Source organism: Hyperolius riggenbachi, chromosome 1, assembly GCF_040937935.1.
Source record: "Hyperolius riggenbachi isolate aHypRig1 chromosome 1, aHypRig1.pri, whole genome shotgun sequence".
Taxonomy (NCBI): domain Eukaryota; kingdom Metazoa; phylum Chordata; class Amphibia; order Anura; family Hyperoliidae; genus Hyperolius; species Hyperolius riggenbachi.
The window spans coordinates 660858517-660876581 of NC_090646.1; the positions used below are offsets into that span (position 1 = coordinate 660858517).

The following is an 18065-nucleotide window of genomic DNA, read 5'->3' on the forward strand; positions in this document are numbered from 1 at the left end:
GAGGATAGGGTCATGGGGGAAGACAACAGGGTGGGAGGGGGAGCTGGGAAAAAGAGATAAAATTACCTGCAATCAAGCTAATCTAAATTGCCTGGAGCTTGCTTCTCTGCTCACTAAAGAAGTTGTCTGTCAGCACCTGTATTGCTGGCTTCTGCAACAGCAGACTCATAAATAATTAATAGTCTAGGGCACTCTGGTAGTACAGCAGCCAGTGCACATGGCTACTAACGACAGGCAACTTCTGAAGCACTAAACACATCCTGCCACTTCTCCTTGCTAATGTCCCAGCTGCAGCACAGCAATCATTCTCTCTACTCACCCTGCTGCGCTGCACATTCACTCACGGCAGGCTGAGTGTAGAGAGGGGTGCTACATCTAGTGCAGGAAGTAGTACAGTGCCCTGCACTGCCTGCTGCTATTATCCTGAATTTTGCCCAAACTATGAAAAAAGGTCCCCGGTGGAAGAACACAGTGACTGAGCACCACAGCGGCACCCCTAGCCATGGCTACACCCGCTGCTGTGAACACATGCAGCCTGAGGTACTCCACTGCTTACAAATGCCCATATGTTATCAGAGCAGAAGTTGTTCTGTAGGAGGGATATAAATTCTACTGGAACACAAAAACAAAGTTCAGTTGACAATACTTTATTTATACTTAGGATGTGCCAAAGCTGTGATCACGTGTAAACATAATTACAGCAGACAAGATAATCTGTTATATCTGGTATCAGCCTGTTAGAAGGGACAGTAACCGAGACTTCAGTTCCAGCACTCACAGGATGTTATCGATCACTCGCCAGCCGCACGCAAACTGAATGTCTGCTCTTCCGAAAACGAAAAAGAAGGAAAGGATTCTATCAACAGATCGGCGGAGGTCCTAACCTGACCTTACTATTAGTATATGCTGCCTGATCTGGATGCCATGTAATGCAGGTGGCTGTACAGCTGGGACGCTCAACCTCATGCTGGACGGTAAGTGGAGATGGTCAGTGAGAGGCTGGTAGATCTGAGTTGATGCCAGTGGCGTTGCTAAGGAGCGATGGGCCCCGGTGCGAGTTTTACATTGCACCCGCCCCTTCCCCAGCACTCTGTACATAATTGATACGGCGCACCAAAACTTGCCAAGGACAACACAATGTCAGAGGTGCAGGAAGGGGATGGGGACGGAAGCAGTAGATTTGGGCGCATGAGACAAGTGGACAAAAAGGGCGCCCCATTCACTTCCATTATAAATATCGTTTAATGGGCGCCGAACAGGGAAAAAAGGCGCCGGAGATTATTAACGTTTTAACAAAGGCGCCCGGAGATTTTTAAGGATTTATAACTATGTTTGTGATGATTTAACTTTACAAAATGAGCCCGTGATGAATAACGTTTATGAAGATACTAAATCACTATTTCTAAAACATTATTATCCACCCAAAAAAATTATTTACATTTTTTTATTTACATTTTTTATTTATTAATGTCTGTAAAACATTATTATCCATAGGGGGTCTTAGGTTTAGGCACCAACAGGGGGGTCTTAGGTTTAGGCACCAACAGGGGGGTCTTAGGATTAGGCACCAACAGGGGGGTCTTAGGTTTAGGCACCAACGGGGGGGTCTTAGGTTTAGGCACCAACAGGGGGGTCTTAGGTTTAGGCACCAACAGGGGGGTCTTAGGTTTAGGCACCAACAGGGGGGTCTTAGGTTTAGGCACCAACTGGGGGGTCTTAGGTTTAGGCACCAACTGGGGGGTCTTAGGTTTAGGCACCAACAGGGGGGTCTTAGGTTTAGGCACCAACAGGGGGTCTAGGGGTTAGGGATAGGTACAGGGAGGGTTTTTAATAAACGTAAATTTTGTAAAGTTTCACTTTACAAACAGGGAAGATTAACGTTTTAAGAATTGCCGATCTCATACACATTATTTAGTGATTTATAAATTCTTAAAACACTATTTGTAAACGAAATTCTACACAATATTTCTATAAACGATATTTCCATTTAACGTTTATACCACGCGCCCTTTTTTCCCGATGCCCTTTTCGTACGTACGCGTCCCGCTTGTTAACGATTATTATCATTCAAAGCATTTATAGAAGTGATCATTACAAGGACAGGGCCAATAAAGAGCTAATACTGCAGTTGAGGGAGGGCCCTACGGGGCCCCTCTGGCTCAAGGGCCCCAGTGCGGTCGAGAACTCTTCAACCCCTATTGCAACGCCAATGCCCATTTTATGCTATTTTTATGCAAAATCATACAACTTGAAAATGGACCTGCATTCCACTGGGTGGTGGGAACAATATGCTACTTAATTCTGGTGTGTGTATGTATGTTGTGTGTGTGGTGTGGTGTATGTTCGTGTGTGTGTATGTGGTGTGTGTGTGTGTATGTGGTGTGTGTGTTGTGTTGTGTGTGTGTGTATGTGGTGTGTGTGTTGTGTTGTGTGTGTGTATGTGGTGTGTGTGTGTGTATGTGGTGTGTGTGTTGTGTTGTGTGTGTGTGTGTATGTGGTGTGTGTTGTGTTGTGTATGTGTTGTGTGTGTGTGTGTGTATGTGGTGTGTGTGTGTGTGTATGTGGTGTGTGTGTGTGTATGTGGTGTGTGTATGTGGTGTGTGTGTTGTGTTGTGTGTGTGTATGTGGTGTGTGTGTATGTGTTGTGTGTATGTGTTGTGTGTGTGTGTGTGTGTGTGTGTGTGTATGTGGTGTGTGCTGTGTGTGTGTATGTGGTGTGTGTTGTGTGTGTGTGTGTGTGTATGTGGTGTGTGTGTTGTGTGTGTGTGTGTGTATGTGGTGTGTGTGTTGTGTGTGTGTGTGTGTATGTGGTGTGTGTGTGTGTGTGTGTGTGTGTATGTGGTGTGTGTGTTGTGTTGTGTTGTGTGTGTGTGTGTATGTGGTGTGTGTGTGTGTGTGTGTGTATGTGGTGTGTGTGTGTGTGTGTGTATGTGGTGTGTGTGTGTTGTGTGTGTGTGTGTTGTGTGTGTATGTGGTGTGTGTGTTTGTGTGTTTGTGTGTGTATGTGGTGTGTGTGTGTATGTGTTGTGTGTTGTGTGTGTATGTGGTGTGTGTGTGTGGTGTGTGTGTGTATGTGGTGTGTGTGTGTATGTGGTGTGTGTGTGTATGTGGTGTGTGTGTGTGTGTGTGTACGTGGTGTGTGTGTGTGTGTATGTGGTGTGTGTGTGTGTGTATGTGGTGTGTGTGTGTGTATGTGGTGTGTGTATGTGGTGTGTGTGTGTGTGTGTGTGGTGTGTGTATGTGGTGTGTGTGTGTGTGCGTGCGTGTGTGTAGAGTAGTGTGTGTGTGTATGTGTTGTGTGTGTGTGTATGTGGTGTGTGTGTTGTGTGTGTGTGTGTGTGTATGTGGTGTGTGTGTGTGTGTGTATGTGGTATATGTGTTGTGTGTGTGTGTGTGTATGTGGTGTGTGTGTTGTGTTGTGTGTGTGTCTGTATGTGGTGTGTATGTGGTGTGTGTGTTGTGTGTGTGTGTGTATGTGGTGTGTGTGTGTGTGTGTGTGTGTGTGTGTGTGTGTATGTGGTGTGTGTTGTGTGTGTATGTGGTGTGTGTGTGTGTGTGTGTGTGTGTGTGGTGTGTGTTGTGTGTGTGTGTGTGTGTGTGTGTGTGTGTATGAGGTGTGTGTGTGTGTGTATGTGTTGTGTGTGTGTGTGTGGTGTGTATGTGGTGTGTGTGTGTGTGTGTACAGTGTGTGTGTGTGTATGTGGTGTGTGTGTGTGTATGTGGTGTGTGTGTACAGTGTGTGTGTGTGTACGTGGTGTGTGTATGTGGTGTGTGTGTGTGTGTATGTGGTGTGTGTGTGTGTGTATGTGGTGTGTGTGTGTGTATGTGGTGTGTGTGTGTATGTGGTGTGTGTGTGTGTATGTGGTGTGTGTGTGTGTGTATGTGGTGTGTGTGTGTGTGTGTGTGTGTGTGTGTGTGTATGTGGTGTGTGTGTGTGTGTGTGTGTGCGCGTGCGTGTGTGTAGAGTAGTGTGTGTGTGTGCGTGCGTGCGTGCGTGTGTGTAGAGTAGTGTGTGTGTGTGTGTATGTGGTGTGTGTGTGTGTATGTGGTGTGTGTGTGTGTGTATGTGGTGTGTGTGTGTGTATGTGGTGTGTGTATGTGGTGTGTGTGTGTGTGTATGTGGTGTGTGTGTGTGTGTATGTGTGTTTTGTGTGTGGTGTTAAGGGAAAAGCAGTACATGCAATCTATATTATTATGCTTCTCATGTCTGTTTGTAAGGTTCTTTGGGCTTGATTCACTAAGCTTCACTGATAAAGCTGTGCAGGTTTGTGATCATATTAGGACATGGAGGCATGTTCTGTATAAAATAACCAGCCTCTGTGTCCTTCCATGCTATGTAAGGCATGCATAGTGACCGCTCCTTAGTGAATCAAGCCCTTAGTGCCTAATCTATTCCTACAGGAAATGGGGCTTTTTCAGTGTTTTGCTAGGGATGCCACTAATTTCTTGTTGTACCCTTTCTAGGTGCATATAAGTTATTTGGCCCCACCCACAAAACTAAACCACAGAATTTTCCCTGATTATTATTATTATTTATTGAATTTAATAAAGCGCCAACAGATTACGCAGCGCTGTTATAAGATCCCTGATGTGCCTGTGTCCTCTGGGACCCCGGCAATGCCCTTGGGAGCTACTCGTGGGGGTGGGCAGGGTGAACTTAGATGCTGTTGCGTTAAGGCAGTGAGGCCTGTTATGAGAAGGTGGGTAGAGTTGGACACTGGACATGTAGAGAGAAGTAGGGTCTACAGAGGGTGTGAGCAGGTGGATGGGAAGAATTTTAGGTGTTTTTTTTTAGACTGGGAAACAGGGCGGCACATTAAAGCTGTTGTTTGTAGCTAGTTGGGAGAGGGTTTTGAACAACCGTTTAGAGTTGTGGGACTGGTGGGAAATCTATGTGGAGAGCTAAGACTGCTTGGTGTGGGAAAGGGAGTCCTCAGAGGTTATTTGTACTGTTGATAGCCCTCTGCTTTACTCTAGAAGGATTTTTCAATTGATTAACTACTTCAAGATCCCTGCTACACATCTCTACGCAGGGATGCAGCTAAGGTTTTGGTGGCCTCAAGCAGTCCATAACTTGAGGCGCCCCCCCCCCCCCCCCCCCACCATGAAAGATGCGCCGCGGCAAAAATGGGCTTGGTCAAAACATGACGTGAATGGAGCCAAATACTAGCAAAATGCCGCTGGTCCCCAGTTTATTTATTTTAAGTATTTATATAGCGCCAACATATTACGCAGCGATGTACAGAGTATATTGTCTAAGTAGGCAGGTATGTGTGGCTGCCCTCAGTATAGGTAGTGAGCTACAGGTGCAGTATAGGTAGGTAGGCAGGTACCCGTGGATGCCCTCAGTATAGGTAGTAGTGAGCTATGGGTGCAGTATAGGTAGCCAGATACATACAGTACCCCAGTATAGGTAGTGAGCTATAGGTGCAGTATAGGTAGCCAGGTACATACAGTACCCCAGTATAGGTAGTGAGCTATAGGTGCATTATAGGTAGCCAGGTACATATGGTGCCCCAGTATAGCTAGCCAAGAATAGGTAGTCAGGAATATTTGTAGCCAGTATAGTCAGATAGGTGCAGTGCTACCTCCCCCCCCCCCTTCCTTAACTAATCTGCCGCCTAGGTCCCCTCCTAGTGAAAACCTGGATCCCCCTCCTGATCGGAGGCTAATACTGTCCCCACCGCATATCATCGGTGACATGCAAGCAGGCAGCGCCAGCGAGGCAATGCCCGGTAACGGTACTGTCTACTGTGTGTACAGGAAGTAAACAGATGTCACTTCCTGTACACAGCAGACAGCATCATTATTGGACATTGCCTCGCCGCCTGCTTGCATGTCACCGCTGATATGCGGTGGACAGTATTAGCTGCCAGGCAGCAGGGGGACCCAGGATTATTAAAGCACTTCGGCGGGGGGGGGGGGGGGGTGGAGCTACCTACAGCAGATCAAGGCCCCCCTTACAATGAGGCCCCAAGTGGGTGCGTGGCTTGCCTGTACGCTGGCAACGCCCCTGCATATTTGTTTACTTACCGCCGCTGTTGGCGATCCTGAGCGCGCTCCCGTTCACCTTTGTTGCAATCCCACCGTTCCATGATCGGTGAATGTGAAACAGCTGTTCCCAAAGCCGATCATAGTGCCTGCAATGAATGAAAGCCTGCGTCAGGGAGACACTGGCATTCATTCACAAGGTGAATGTAAACAGATACACATAACACTTCCTGTCTACTGTTCACACTAGTGGTGCTCAGCAGAGCTCGAATATTCGAGTAGCTCGAATATTCGAGCTCTTTTTCAGCTATTCGAGCTCGGTATTCGAGCTCCGAATAGCTGGAGCTATTCGAATGGGCTATCCGAGTACACTCGAATAGCCCATTCACTATTCGAGCTATTCGAGCAACCCGGCGCTATTTGAGCTCGGTACCGAGCTCGAATAGCGTCATAGCCCAGATTGATGTCCTTAGAGCCAATCAGAGGGCTCCCAGGCCCTCTGACGGCAGCCAATCACAAAGGGGGACCCTGGCCAGCCCCTACCCTATAAATAGCGGCCGCCATGTTCCGTTTCTCCGTGCTTGCCTGAGACTTGTACAGAGAGAGAGTTGCTCCTTTGTGCTTTGGCTTAGCAAGAGCTCTATTGTGGTCATTTACCTAGCGTTTTTGCTCACATACACCTCCTATACACACCTATATTGTTGTTAGTTATTTAGACATTGTATTTTAGTTAGTAGCTTGTGTGTTACATTAAAGACAGGCAGCTGCTGCAAGCTTACAGGTTTAGGCCTCAGGGGGGCCTTGCCTCTGTGGGCAGCTGTCCTCTGTTTATTTCTCTCATCTATACCAGTATTTCTGCTGTCCTTTACTAATAGTATTGTAGTTATACTGTACTAGGAGTAGGACACTCACTGACTGTCACTGTTTATAGGCTACTAGCTAGCTCCTGCGTGTGTGCACTCACTCACTGTCTGTGTGTACACACACTCTATTTCCTTCTGATTACTGATAGATTATTGTTAGTTAGTTGTACTTACTTACTACTTACTCTTACTGTACCCGTAGGGACACTCACTGTCACTGTTCATATAGGCTACTAGCTCCTGCGTGTGCGCACTGCACTCACTGTCTGAGTGTACACACACAACACACACTCTATTTCCTTCTGATTGCTGATTGATTATCGTAATTAGTTAGTTGTACTTACTGTTACTACTTACTCTTACTGTACTAGGAGTCTAGGACACTCAGTCACTGTCCATAGGCTACTAGCTCCTGCGTGCGTGCACTCACTGTCTGAGTGTACACACACCCACACTCCATTTCCTTCTGATCGCTGATTGATTATCGTAATTAGTTAGTTGTACTTACTGTTACTACTTACTCTTACTGTACTAGGAGTCTAGGACACTCAGTCACTGTCCATAGGCTACTAGCTCCTGCGTGCGTGCACTCACTGTCTGAGTGTACACACACCACCCACACTCTATTTCCTTCTGATCGCTGATTGATTATTGTAATTAGTTAGTTCTACTTACTGTTACTACTTACTCTTACTGTACTAGGAGTCTAGGACACTCAGTCACTGTGTTCATAGGCTACTAGCTCCTGCGTGCGTGCACTCACTGTCTGAGTGTACACACACCCACACTCCATTTCCTTCTGATCGCTGATTGATTATTGTAATTAGTTAGTTCTACTTACTGTTACTACTTACTCTTACTGTACTAGGAGTCTAGGACACTCAGTCACTGTGTTCATAGGCTACTAGCTCCTGCGTGCGTGCACTCACTGTCTGAGTGTACACACACCCACACTCCATTTCCTTCTGATCGCTGATTGATTATTGTAATTAGTTAGTTCTACTTACTGTTACTACTTACTCTTACTGTACTAGGAGTCTAGGACACTCAGTCACTGTGTTCATAGGCTACTAGCTCCTGCGTGCGTGCACTCACTGTCTGAGTGTACACACACCCACACTCCATTTCCTTCTGATCGCTGATTGATTATTGTAATTAGTTAGTTCTACTTACTGTTACTACTTACTCTTACTGTACTAGGAGTCTAGGACACTCAGTCACTGTGTTCATAGGCTACTAGCTCCTGCGTGCGTGCACTCACTGTCTGAGTGTACACACACCCACACTCCATTTCCTTCTGATCGCTGATTGATTATTGTAATTAGTTAGTTCTACTTACTGTTACTACTTACTCTTACTGTACTAGGAGTCTAGGACACTCAGTCACTGTGTTCATAGGCTACTAGCTCCTGCGTGCGTGCACTCACTGTCTGAGTGTACACACACCCACACTCCATTTCCTTCTGATCGCTGATTGATTATTGTAATTAGTTAGTTCTACTTACTGTTACTACTTACTCTTACTGTACTAGGAGTCTAGGACACTCAGTCACTGTGTTCATAGGCTACTAGCTCCTGCGTGCGTGCACTCACTGTCTGAGTGTACACACACAACACACACTCTATTTCCTTCTGATCGCTGATTGATTATCGTAATTAGTTAGTTGTACTTACTGTTACTACTTACTCTTACTGTACTAGGAGTCTAGGACACTCAGTCACTGTGTTCATAGGCTACTAGCTCCTGCGTGCGTGCACTCACTGTCTGAGTGTACACACACCCACACTCCATTTCCTTCTGATCGCTGATTGATTATTGTAATTAGTTAGTTCTACTTACTGTTACTACTTACTCTTACTGTACTAGGAGTCTAGGACACTCAGTCACTGTGTTCATAGGCTACTAGCTCCTGCGTGCGTGCACTCACTGTCTGAGTGTACACACACAACACACACTCTATTTCCTTCTGATCGCTGATTGATTATCGTAATTAGTTAGTTGTACTTACTGTTACTACTCACTCTTACTGTACTAGGAGTCTAGGACACTCAGTCACTGTCCATAGGCTACTAGCTCCTGCGTGCGTGCACTCACTGTCTGAGTGTACACACACCACCCACACTCTATTTCCTTCTGATCGCTGATTGATTATTGTAATTAGTTAGTTCTACTTACTGTTACTACTTACTCTTACTGTACTAGGAGTCTAGGACACTCAGTCACTGTGTTCATAGGCTACTAGCTCCTGCGTGCGTGCACTCACTGTCTGAGTGTACACACACCCACACTCCATTTCCTTCTGATCGCTGATTGATTATTGTAATTAGTTAGTTCTACTTACTGTTACTACTTACTCTTACTGTACTAGGAGTCTAGGACACTCAGTCACTGTGTTCATAGGCTACTAGCTCCTGCGTGCGTGCACTCACTGTCTGAGTGTACACACACTAAATTTACTTGTGATTACTACTGATTATTGTAACTGCTAGTTGTACTTCCTGACTGTTACTACTTACTTACTGTACTAGGGGACACTCACTCAGTCACCTCACCAACCAACCCACTCCATTAAAGTACCCCACTTTTCACCCGCCCTTTTAAAAAACTTTTGTCTATACGCCCAAAACATTGAAGATGTCTGGAAGTGGCAGCCAGCGCGGTTTGGGCAAGGGGAAGGGCAGCAAGGGAATCAGGAGGAGAGGGAGCAGCATTGTGGCAAGCCGCGGCCGCGGGCGCGCCACCATGCACAGTTCCGCAGCAGCAGCGTCAGTGGCTAACATTCCTCCCATAGCCACTGGCCGTGGACGCCTTGGGCGCCGCCCAGCAGGAGCATCTGCAACTCACGCTGCAGAGACACAGCAGCAGCAGCGTGTAGCACCTGCTCCCATTTTCCTCCAGCCGGGTCGGAAACGTCCCATTGAGGAAAAGGATGCAGACACTGTGGTGCAACTCATGACGGAGGATGAGCAGCCCGCCATCAGCTCTGCATCCGAGGCCTCCACCCTCACCACCACCACCACCACCACCCCTGTTCGCAGCAGCCGCCCAGCAGGGCCTGGGGAGGAGGCCAGTTCACCATCAGTCGCCGACCTGTCACTCAGCAGTCTTTTTACCCCAGGCACCATCAGGGTATTGTCTGCTGTTGTTGGCGATTTTGAGGAGGAGATGCTGATGGGCACTTTGGGGGAGGAGGGATTGGACAGCAAGACTGTGGCGACAGTCAAGCGTCCCATCCATGCATCAGGAGAGGAGTTTGGGGGGTCATCATCCCAGCAGGACATGTTTCAGGAGGGGCATGATGATGATGACCCGGTGACAGACAGAGACTGGGTGCCACCACCTCCAGGGGATGTCGTCCTCAGCAGCTCTGAGGAGGAGGAGGAGGATGCGCTTGTGGGCCTTGCAAGGAGGCGCATCATTGCAAGCATTGGCAGCGTCCCACAGCCTGCTGGTGTCTCAGGCTCAGCAGCAGCAGCATCAGCATCAGCCAGTACCACCACCAGCCGCACCCAAGCCCCCCCCCCAACCACCACAGGGAGACAGGCAGCAGCGCTTCCATGCCGTAGGGGGATGTTTCTGTCACCAATCTGGCGGTTTTTCACCATGCCCACTGTGTACAGCAAGTACGCCACTTGCAACCACTGTCAGCGGAAGTTGAGCAGAGGTGCAGACCCCTTAAAGTTCAGCACCAGCTCGCTCATCAACCACCTTGCGGCTAAACATTTCCACCAGCATGAGGAGTTCCAGAGGCTGAAGGCATCTGGTGCTGGCAGTGGCACCACACCCATCACTGCACAGCCTTCAGCAGCAGCAACAGCAGCCACCCGCCCTCCTGCTCCTCCAGCAGCACCAGCAGGAGTGCGGAAACGCACTGCTCCTCCCCCCTCTGCAACTCCTGCCGCCGACACTGAGGCCTGTTCTGGCAGCCAGTCCTCAGTGGCCTCCTCTGCTGTGTCTGCTGATTCCCGTGTCAGCAAAAGGCCACGCCAGAGCCTTTTGAGCGAGTCCTTCCAGGGGGTGGTTAGGGCTCTGCCTCCCAGCAGCCGTCGCGTGCGGCAGCTGAACGGCTTGCTGGCACGGGCCATGTGCTCCCAACTCCTGCCGTACACGCTCGTGCAGGAGGGGAGCGACATTCGTGCGCTGCTTGCTTGCGCAGCCCCAGACTGGCAGCTCCCCAGCAGACACTTCTTTGCCCGCAAGGCCATTCCTGCACTGCACCGCTTTGTGATGGCCAATGTGGAGCGAGGGCTGGAGCACGCGGTTGGTGAAAGGGTCCACGTCACCATGGACTCCTGGAGCAGCCGCTTCGGGACAGGCCGCTACCTGTCCTTCACTGTCCACTGGGTCAGCTTGGTGGAAGGGGGTGAGGATGGGAGAGCAGCAGCGGGCACAGCAGCAGCAGCAACACAGTGGGTGGTGCCACCCCGCAGGGTCAGGGGAACTGCAGCAGGTTCCTCCGATCCTCTGCCATCCTCCGGCACACCTGGCCAAACCCCCCGCCTCAGCAGCAGCGTGAAGGCCCGCCACTGCCAAGCGCTGCTGCACTTGGTCAGCCTTGGGAAGACCAAGCTGACGGCAACCCATGTGTTGGCCAAACTCCAGGAGCAGGAGAGGATTTGGCTGACCCCCAGAGGCCTCAGAGTCGGAGAGGTGGTGGCCGACAATGGGGCCAATCTGGTTGCCGCAATAGACAGGGGAAACCTGACCCACATCCCCTGTCTTGCCCACGTGCTGAACCTGGTGGTGCAGAAGTTCCTGCGCACCTACCAGGGGATGGGCGAACTGCTGGAAACGGCAAGGAATGTTGTGCGTCACTTCCGGCGCTCGGCTGCAGCCTGTGCGAGCCTGGAAGACGTGCAAAAGGAGCTGGATCTGCCACGCCATCGGCTGATCCTTGACGTTCCGACTCGCTGGAACTCCACCCTGGCGATGTTGGAGCGTCTGGTTGAACAGAGGCACGCTGTCAAACAGTACCTTGCCCTGGCCACGGTTTCCGCAGCTCAGAGAAGGGACAAGACCAGCAACATCCCGTCCATCGTCCCCGATGATGACTGGAGGCACATGCAGCAGGTGTGCTTTGTGCTGGCTCCCTTCCTGCAGGCCACAAACATGGTGAGCAGGGACCATGCTATGGTCTGCGAGTGGGTGCCCCTGGTTTCTCTGCTGAACAGAGCCCTCGATGCTTTGCTGGAACAGGGAGCGGCAGCCTTGGACCAGCAGGAGCGGCAACCAGCTGCGCAGTCCACCTCTGAGGGGGAGGAGGAGGAGGACTTGGTGGAGGTCCCTGACCTGGCTGCTGATGAGGGGGATCAGCACAGCGCAGCCGAGTTGGTGCGGGGGTGGAGAGAGGATGAGGCGGCAGAGGAGGAGGATGAGGACAGCACTGACGTCGATGTGCCAGCAGACGTGGCCCGCCTCTTCCCAATGGCAGCGCACATGCTGACGTGCCTGCGCAGGGACCCCAGGGTGATCCAGATGAAGCAGAGGGAGGACATCTGGATCAGCATGATGTTGGACCCACGCCTCAAGGGGAAGTTGAGCCAGTTCCTGCCGCCTGCAGGAGGAGACCCAGCGCAACAAATAAGGAGCTTGCAGCAGGCCCTTGTTGAGCGCTTGGAGGAAGCCTTCCCCCAGCCTTCCACCCCCACTGTCCAGCAGCCAGCACAGAGGCAGCAGCAGGTGCCTGCATCCAGCAGCAGCAAGCGCCCCACAGACCTGCTGTCTCTCAGCCACGAGCTCTACAGGACTGTAGAGGCTCCGGCAGCAGTGACTAGAGAGGAGATGCATGCAGCAGCATCCTCCTCCGGTCACAGCCAGCGCCTGACCCGCATGGTGGCTGACTACATGGGGTCGTACAGCGGGCTTGACAGCGATGCCCCTGTTGATCCCATGGAGTATTGGGTCAAGCGCATGGAGATCTGGAGCGAGCTGGCGCAGTACGCCCTGGAAGTGCTGTCCTGCCCCCCTTACAGCGTGCTGTCCGAGCGCTGCTTCAGTGCAGCTGGTGGCGTGGTCACCGAGAAACGCTCACGTCTGTCTCACAAGTCTGTGGACAGACTGACGTTTCTCAAGATGAACCAGGCGTGGGTGGAAGGCGAGTTCCTGGCCCCTGTTGTCGGCGAGAGGGGGACATGAACTGGCTGCCGGAACCATCGTTAATGTGCCTTACCACCCTTTACCACCTCCTGGCTCCTGCTCACTAAGCCAGCCTGGTTCACTTTGACTATTACGTCGCCTGCAGCCACACATTTTACACCTACAGTGGGCTGCTGTGTACTGCCCTTCTGCTGTCTGTCTGTGTTTCCCACTGCCAGGGTACACAGAATTACCTTCTTCTGCTGCCACTCTGCCACCAGCTATTACGTCAAACAATAGCTATATTGGTTGCAAAACCAAAACCAAACAAACCATTAAAAAAAAAAAAGGTTTAATTTTTCTGAGGTGCCCGGGTTGAAAACTGTGTTGTTCCAGTTGTGTATTGGGCACAATGTGGGCTGCACGACCGCTGTCTGGGACCTCCTGTTGTGTTTATTTACAGCCCTGGTATCACCGCTAGGTACCAGGGCTATTATGTCACGCTGCCTACCTGCTGCCACACTCACACTGCTCCTCCATACCTCCTCCTGCTGCTGCTGCTGCTGTCTGTCTGTGTTTCCCACTGCCAGGGTACACAGATGATTTACCTTCTGCTGCCACTCTGCCACCAGCTATTACGTCAAACAATAGCTGCTCGCCTACTCCTCCATTCCTCCTCCTGCTGCTGCTGTCTGTCTGTGTTTCCCACTGCCAGGGTACACAGAATTACCTTCTTCTGCTGCCACTCTGCCACCAGCTATTACGTCAAACAATAGCTATATTGGTTGCAAAACCAAACAAACCATTAAAAAAAAAAAAAAGGTTTAATTTTTCTGAGGTGCCCGGGTTGAAAACTGTGTTGTCCCAGTTGTGTATTGGACACAATGTGGGCTGCACGACCGCTGTCTGGGACCTCCTGTTGTGTTTATTTACAGCCCTGGTATCACCGCTAGGTACCAGGGCTATTATGTCACGGCGAGCTGCCTGCCTCATTGACTGCCTGCTGCCACACACTCATCCTCCTCCTCCTGCTGCTGAATTTACCTCCTGCTGTTTTTGTGTTTCCACTGCCAGGGAGCACATACAATGGCGCTTCCAACATGCGTGCGCCCACCAGCTATTTGTTACGCTCAAAAATAGCTGCATTTCTTTAAAAAAAAAATTGAAAAGAGAAATACGTGAAGAAGAAGAAGACGATATTGAAAAAGAAGGAGAAGGAGAAGATGAAGATGAAGAAGATGAAAAAGAAGAAGAAGATGAAGAAGATGAAGAAGAAGAAGAAGAAGAAGAAGGAGGAGGAGGAGGAGGAGGAGGAGGAGGAGGAGGAGGAGGAGGAGGAGGAGGAGGAGGAGGAGGAGGAGGAGGAGGAATATACAGTAACACTACTGAACAAAATTAAGGACACAACTTCTCTTTCCACATTTTTTTTTAAAGGAACATCCCCACATAATCACTTGCTGTTGTTACTTGGAAAAAAAGATGTTTCTTGCATCATTCACCCTCAAAACAAGTGTTGGAAGCTATTTAAGGCCAATTCGAATAGTCAGCTCGAATAGTGAGCTCGAATACCGACTCGATTAGTGAGCTCGAAGTCCGAGGTCGAATCGAATAGTAAAAATTATTCGACTCGAATATTCGACTGACCTCGAATAATTTACTATTCGAATTCGACCAAACTCGAATTTTAAAAAGGGGTATTTGAGCACCACTAGTTCACACTACATAAAAACTAGGAGTGGCGACATCTTGTGGCCAAAAAGTAAAAATACACCCGCATACACTATTACATATAAAAATAAATACATTTGTATTATTTTTTAACCCCTTTCACCCCTACCCCATAGTTAAAGCGGACCCAAACCAAACATTTGTTTAATTCAAAATATTTAGTTGCACCACTCTGACACATGCAAAGATACTCCTTCAAGCCTATGAGCATTCCAGTGCATGCTTTTCACCCTTCTCTTTTCATAACTAGGGTAATACAGGTGGCAGCCATTAGTAATTCCTCCATTGCTGGACACCACCTACTCCACCAGTTTGCCGGATTCTGTCCCGGTAATATGAAAGGAAGGGAGGGGTTTCTCCAATAAATGTAAAATATTTTATATTTGTCATCATGCAGCTGAAAAAAGGCTGCTATTTATTATTATAGTTTAAAAAAAAGATTTTATTTCTGAAATCTTGTATTTTTAATTTGGGTACACTTTAACAAAATAAAACCCTTTTTTAAAAAAAAAAGAGAAAAAAATACACCTTTATTTCCAAATAAAATATTGCCACACATTGTACCTCCTACGTGGCACCCCGGCATGTGACGTCATAAGGTAGGGGCACTCATGGTGACAACGGATGTAACGGTGGAGGAGGCCAGCAATTGTGCCGGTGGAGAAGTGAGAATTTACGGAGCATGGGCACCAGGGGATGGCAGAGGTGGCCATGCTGAAACCTATCGGAAATCGGTCTACCGAGTATGGGCAGGCAACAGATCCCTTTCTGATCAGGTTCGGTCAGAGAGAAGTCTGTCTCATGGTCGATCTGCTCATACACTGCCTGATATATGGCCACCTTAAGGGACACCCGAGGCGAAAATAAACAAATCAAATTAATGATTGTATCTATCTTCCTTCTCCTAAAAATGACTTTTTAAGATATTCCACAGTTTTATTTTATGTTTAAATCTACTTTTTAAGTTTTAACTGGTTTATTGTTTTAGCTCAATGACACATTCATTGCAGTATGCCAGAGCTAAAATCTATGAACGCTTGACCCTTTTTATCTCTTTCCTGCTCTCAGAAGCCATTTTCTGCTAGGAAAGTGTTTTATATTCGGAATTTCTGATCAGTGAGGGTCACACTGTAGTCACTACCTGTCTGAGTCAGGACTGAGTCAGCCACTTACATACCTAGTTAACTCTTTTGGACAGAGAAAGAAAAAAAGGAACAGCATAGTTATTTGTGTGCTAGGCACTGTACATACCCATGTCTATCTCATCATGTCACCTCGAGACGGGTATCTTTTACTGCTTTCCTAACCCAAATAGGAAAACAGGCAAATCAGTAAGTAGGATTAACACTTCATAGACACATTTATCTTATCATGCTGCACATAACTCCCTCCTTATTCGTCAAGTCCGACTCTTCGAGACCACATGTACTTTTGTATGCTAGATGTATATGTCTGTCAATCGCTGCCTCTTTCAGCTGTTGCGTAGGAAAGTTCATAGCTTCACATATGGCACATGACTTCTGGGTCACTTAAAAAAACTATTTTGTTTTTGTTTTTCAGTACTGGTAAATCAAGTGGACAATGGCAATGAATCCTTTCAAAATGCCTCCCATTTCTGCTCTGAAAACACATCTGATGTCATCCAAAATACAACGTGTGGAGTTACTCATCACCCGCACTTCTTAGAGACGTTCCACAACAGTTGGTGGTTGTCCGCCTTTGTACCCTGCATGTATTCTGTTGTCTTCTTCGTGGCTCTTCCTCTCAACACCATGGCCATCATCGTGTTCTTGGTGAAGGTTAAGGTCAAGAAGCCGGCGGTGGTCTACATGGTGAACCTGGCTGCCGCCGATGTCCTCTTCGTGAGCATACTCCCTTTCAAAATTGTCTACGAGTTCTGTGGCTACAACTGGCTGCTCGGAGAAGGGATGTGTCGGTTTATCACCGCGGCCTACTACTTCAACATGTTCTGCTCGGTCCTGCTCATGGCGAGCATCAGCGTGGACCGCTTCCTGGCCGTCGTCTACCCCATGTTGTCTCTCTCCTGGCGCACAGTGAAACGAGCCTGGTTGGCCTGTTTTGTCATCTGGGCGATCTCAATAGCCAGCACCATGCCTGTCTTCCTAACCATAGAAACCAGACGAATTTCCAATCTAAATATCACAACTTGCCACGATGAGCTCATCGCCCAGAAACTCAACAAAAGGCATGCCAATTATTTTATCACCATTATATCACTTTTCTTCTTTGTACCTTTAATCGTCACATTTTTCTGTTACGTCGGAGCAATCCGCACTATCAAAGCATCGAATGTAGACGGCACGAAGGAGAGATCCCGGGCCATTGTCTTGACCGTGGTGGTCCTCTGCGTCTTTTTGTTTTGTTTTGGCCCGGCCAATGGCCTCTTTTTGTCACAGTTTGTACATTATGTTGACTCTCTGTACTTTTCCTATAATCTCTGTGTCTGTATCGGTAGCATCAGTTGCTGTCTAGACCCTCTACTTTATTATTTTGCATCTTCTCGCTTTCAGGGATATCTGTACAGCTTGCTGTGTTGTAAATAGGGCATAAAGCTACAATAACGTAGTATTTTTTGTGTAGCAAATAGACTTAAGCCTGGTACACACTTTCAGTTATGGTTGGCCAATCACTGACCAATTTTATAATCTCCATGTAGTATGAGAGTCAACAGATAGTAAAGGTAGGTAAACCCTTATACTACATAAAGCTAATAAAATTGGACAGCGATTGGCCAGTCATAATAGAAAGTGTGTACCAGATTCTTGATAAGGTTTACTAGGAGAGTTACAAATTACTCAGGACAAGAAACTAGTCTAAATACCAAATTAATTGGACAGTAACCCTGCTGGAATCAAGGTCGATTCAGGCGTAATTTTTTTTTTTTTAATTACACTTTATTCTTTTTCTTTTTATTTGGTAAGTTTCTATTTATTTTGTTGTAATTATTTATGCTCTGATTTTCTATTATGAAAAATTACATTAAAGATCTTTAAACTCAATATCTAAATGCTCTAACTATAAGAAGTCCTGTCTTCCTCAAGTGCTACAATACAAGTATCACAATGCCATTTCTATGAGTGTAAAAATGTAAGGGGTGCTATGTCTCCTTCTGTCTCTTTTTGCCTCCTTCAGTCCCCCTGTGCCACCTTTGCCCCCATACATCCCTGGGTGCCTCCCTTTGTCCCCCTGCACCTCCTATCCCCCTCTGTGCCTCCTTCTGTCCCCCTGCCTCTTTCTGTCCCCCGTGCCACCTTCTGTCCCTCTGTGCCTCCTTCTGCCCCCCTTTGTGACTCTTTCTTTCCCCCTTTGTAACACCTTCTGTCCCCCTTTGTGCCCACTTCTGCCCCCCTCCCCCGGTGCCTCCTCCTGTTCCTCTGAGCCTCCTT

General features: G+C 48.3%; 1 protein-coding gene across 1 annotated transcript; it reads left to right on the forward strand.

Moving 5' to 3' along the window:
- The first annotated feature begins 428 nt into the window (after window positions 1–428).
- LOC137560882 (proteinase-activated receptor 1-like) lies at window positions 429–17358 on the forward strand. The gene is made up of 2 exons (XM_068272042.1): window positions 429–974; window positions 16219–17358. Exons 1-2 carry the CDS (start codon window positions 920–922, stop codon window positions 17220–17222), a joined length of 1059 nt encoding a protein of 352 aa, XP_068128143.1. The 5' UTR covers window positions 429–919; the 3' UTR covers window positions 17223–17358.
- The last annotated feature ends 707 nt before the right edge of the window (window positions 17359–18065 follow it).

Bases quoted from the DNA above. Each gene is read 5' to 3' on its own strand.
- LOC137560882 (XM_068272042.1), top strand. From the start codon at position 920: ATGCCATGTAATGCAGGTGGCTGTACAGCTGGGACGCTCAACCTCATG. The intron at 975-16,218 runs GTAAGTGGAGAT...TTTGTTTTTCAG, and splicing joins GCTCAACCTCATGCTGGACG to TACTGGTAAATCAAGTGGAC.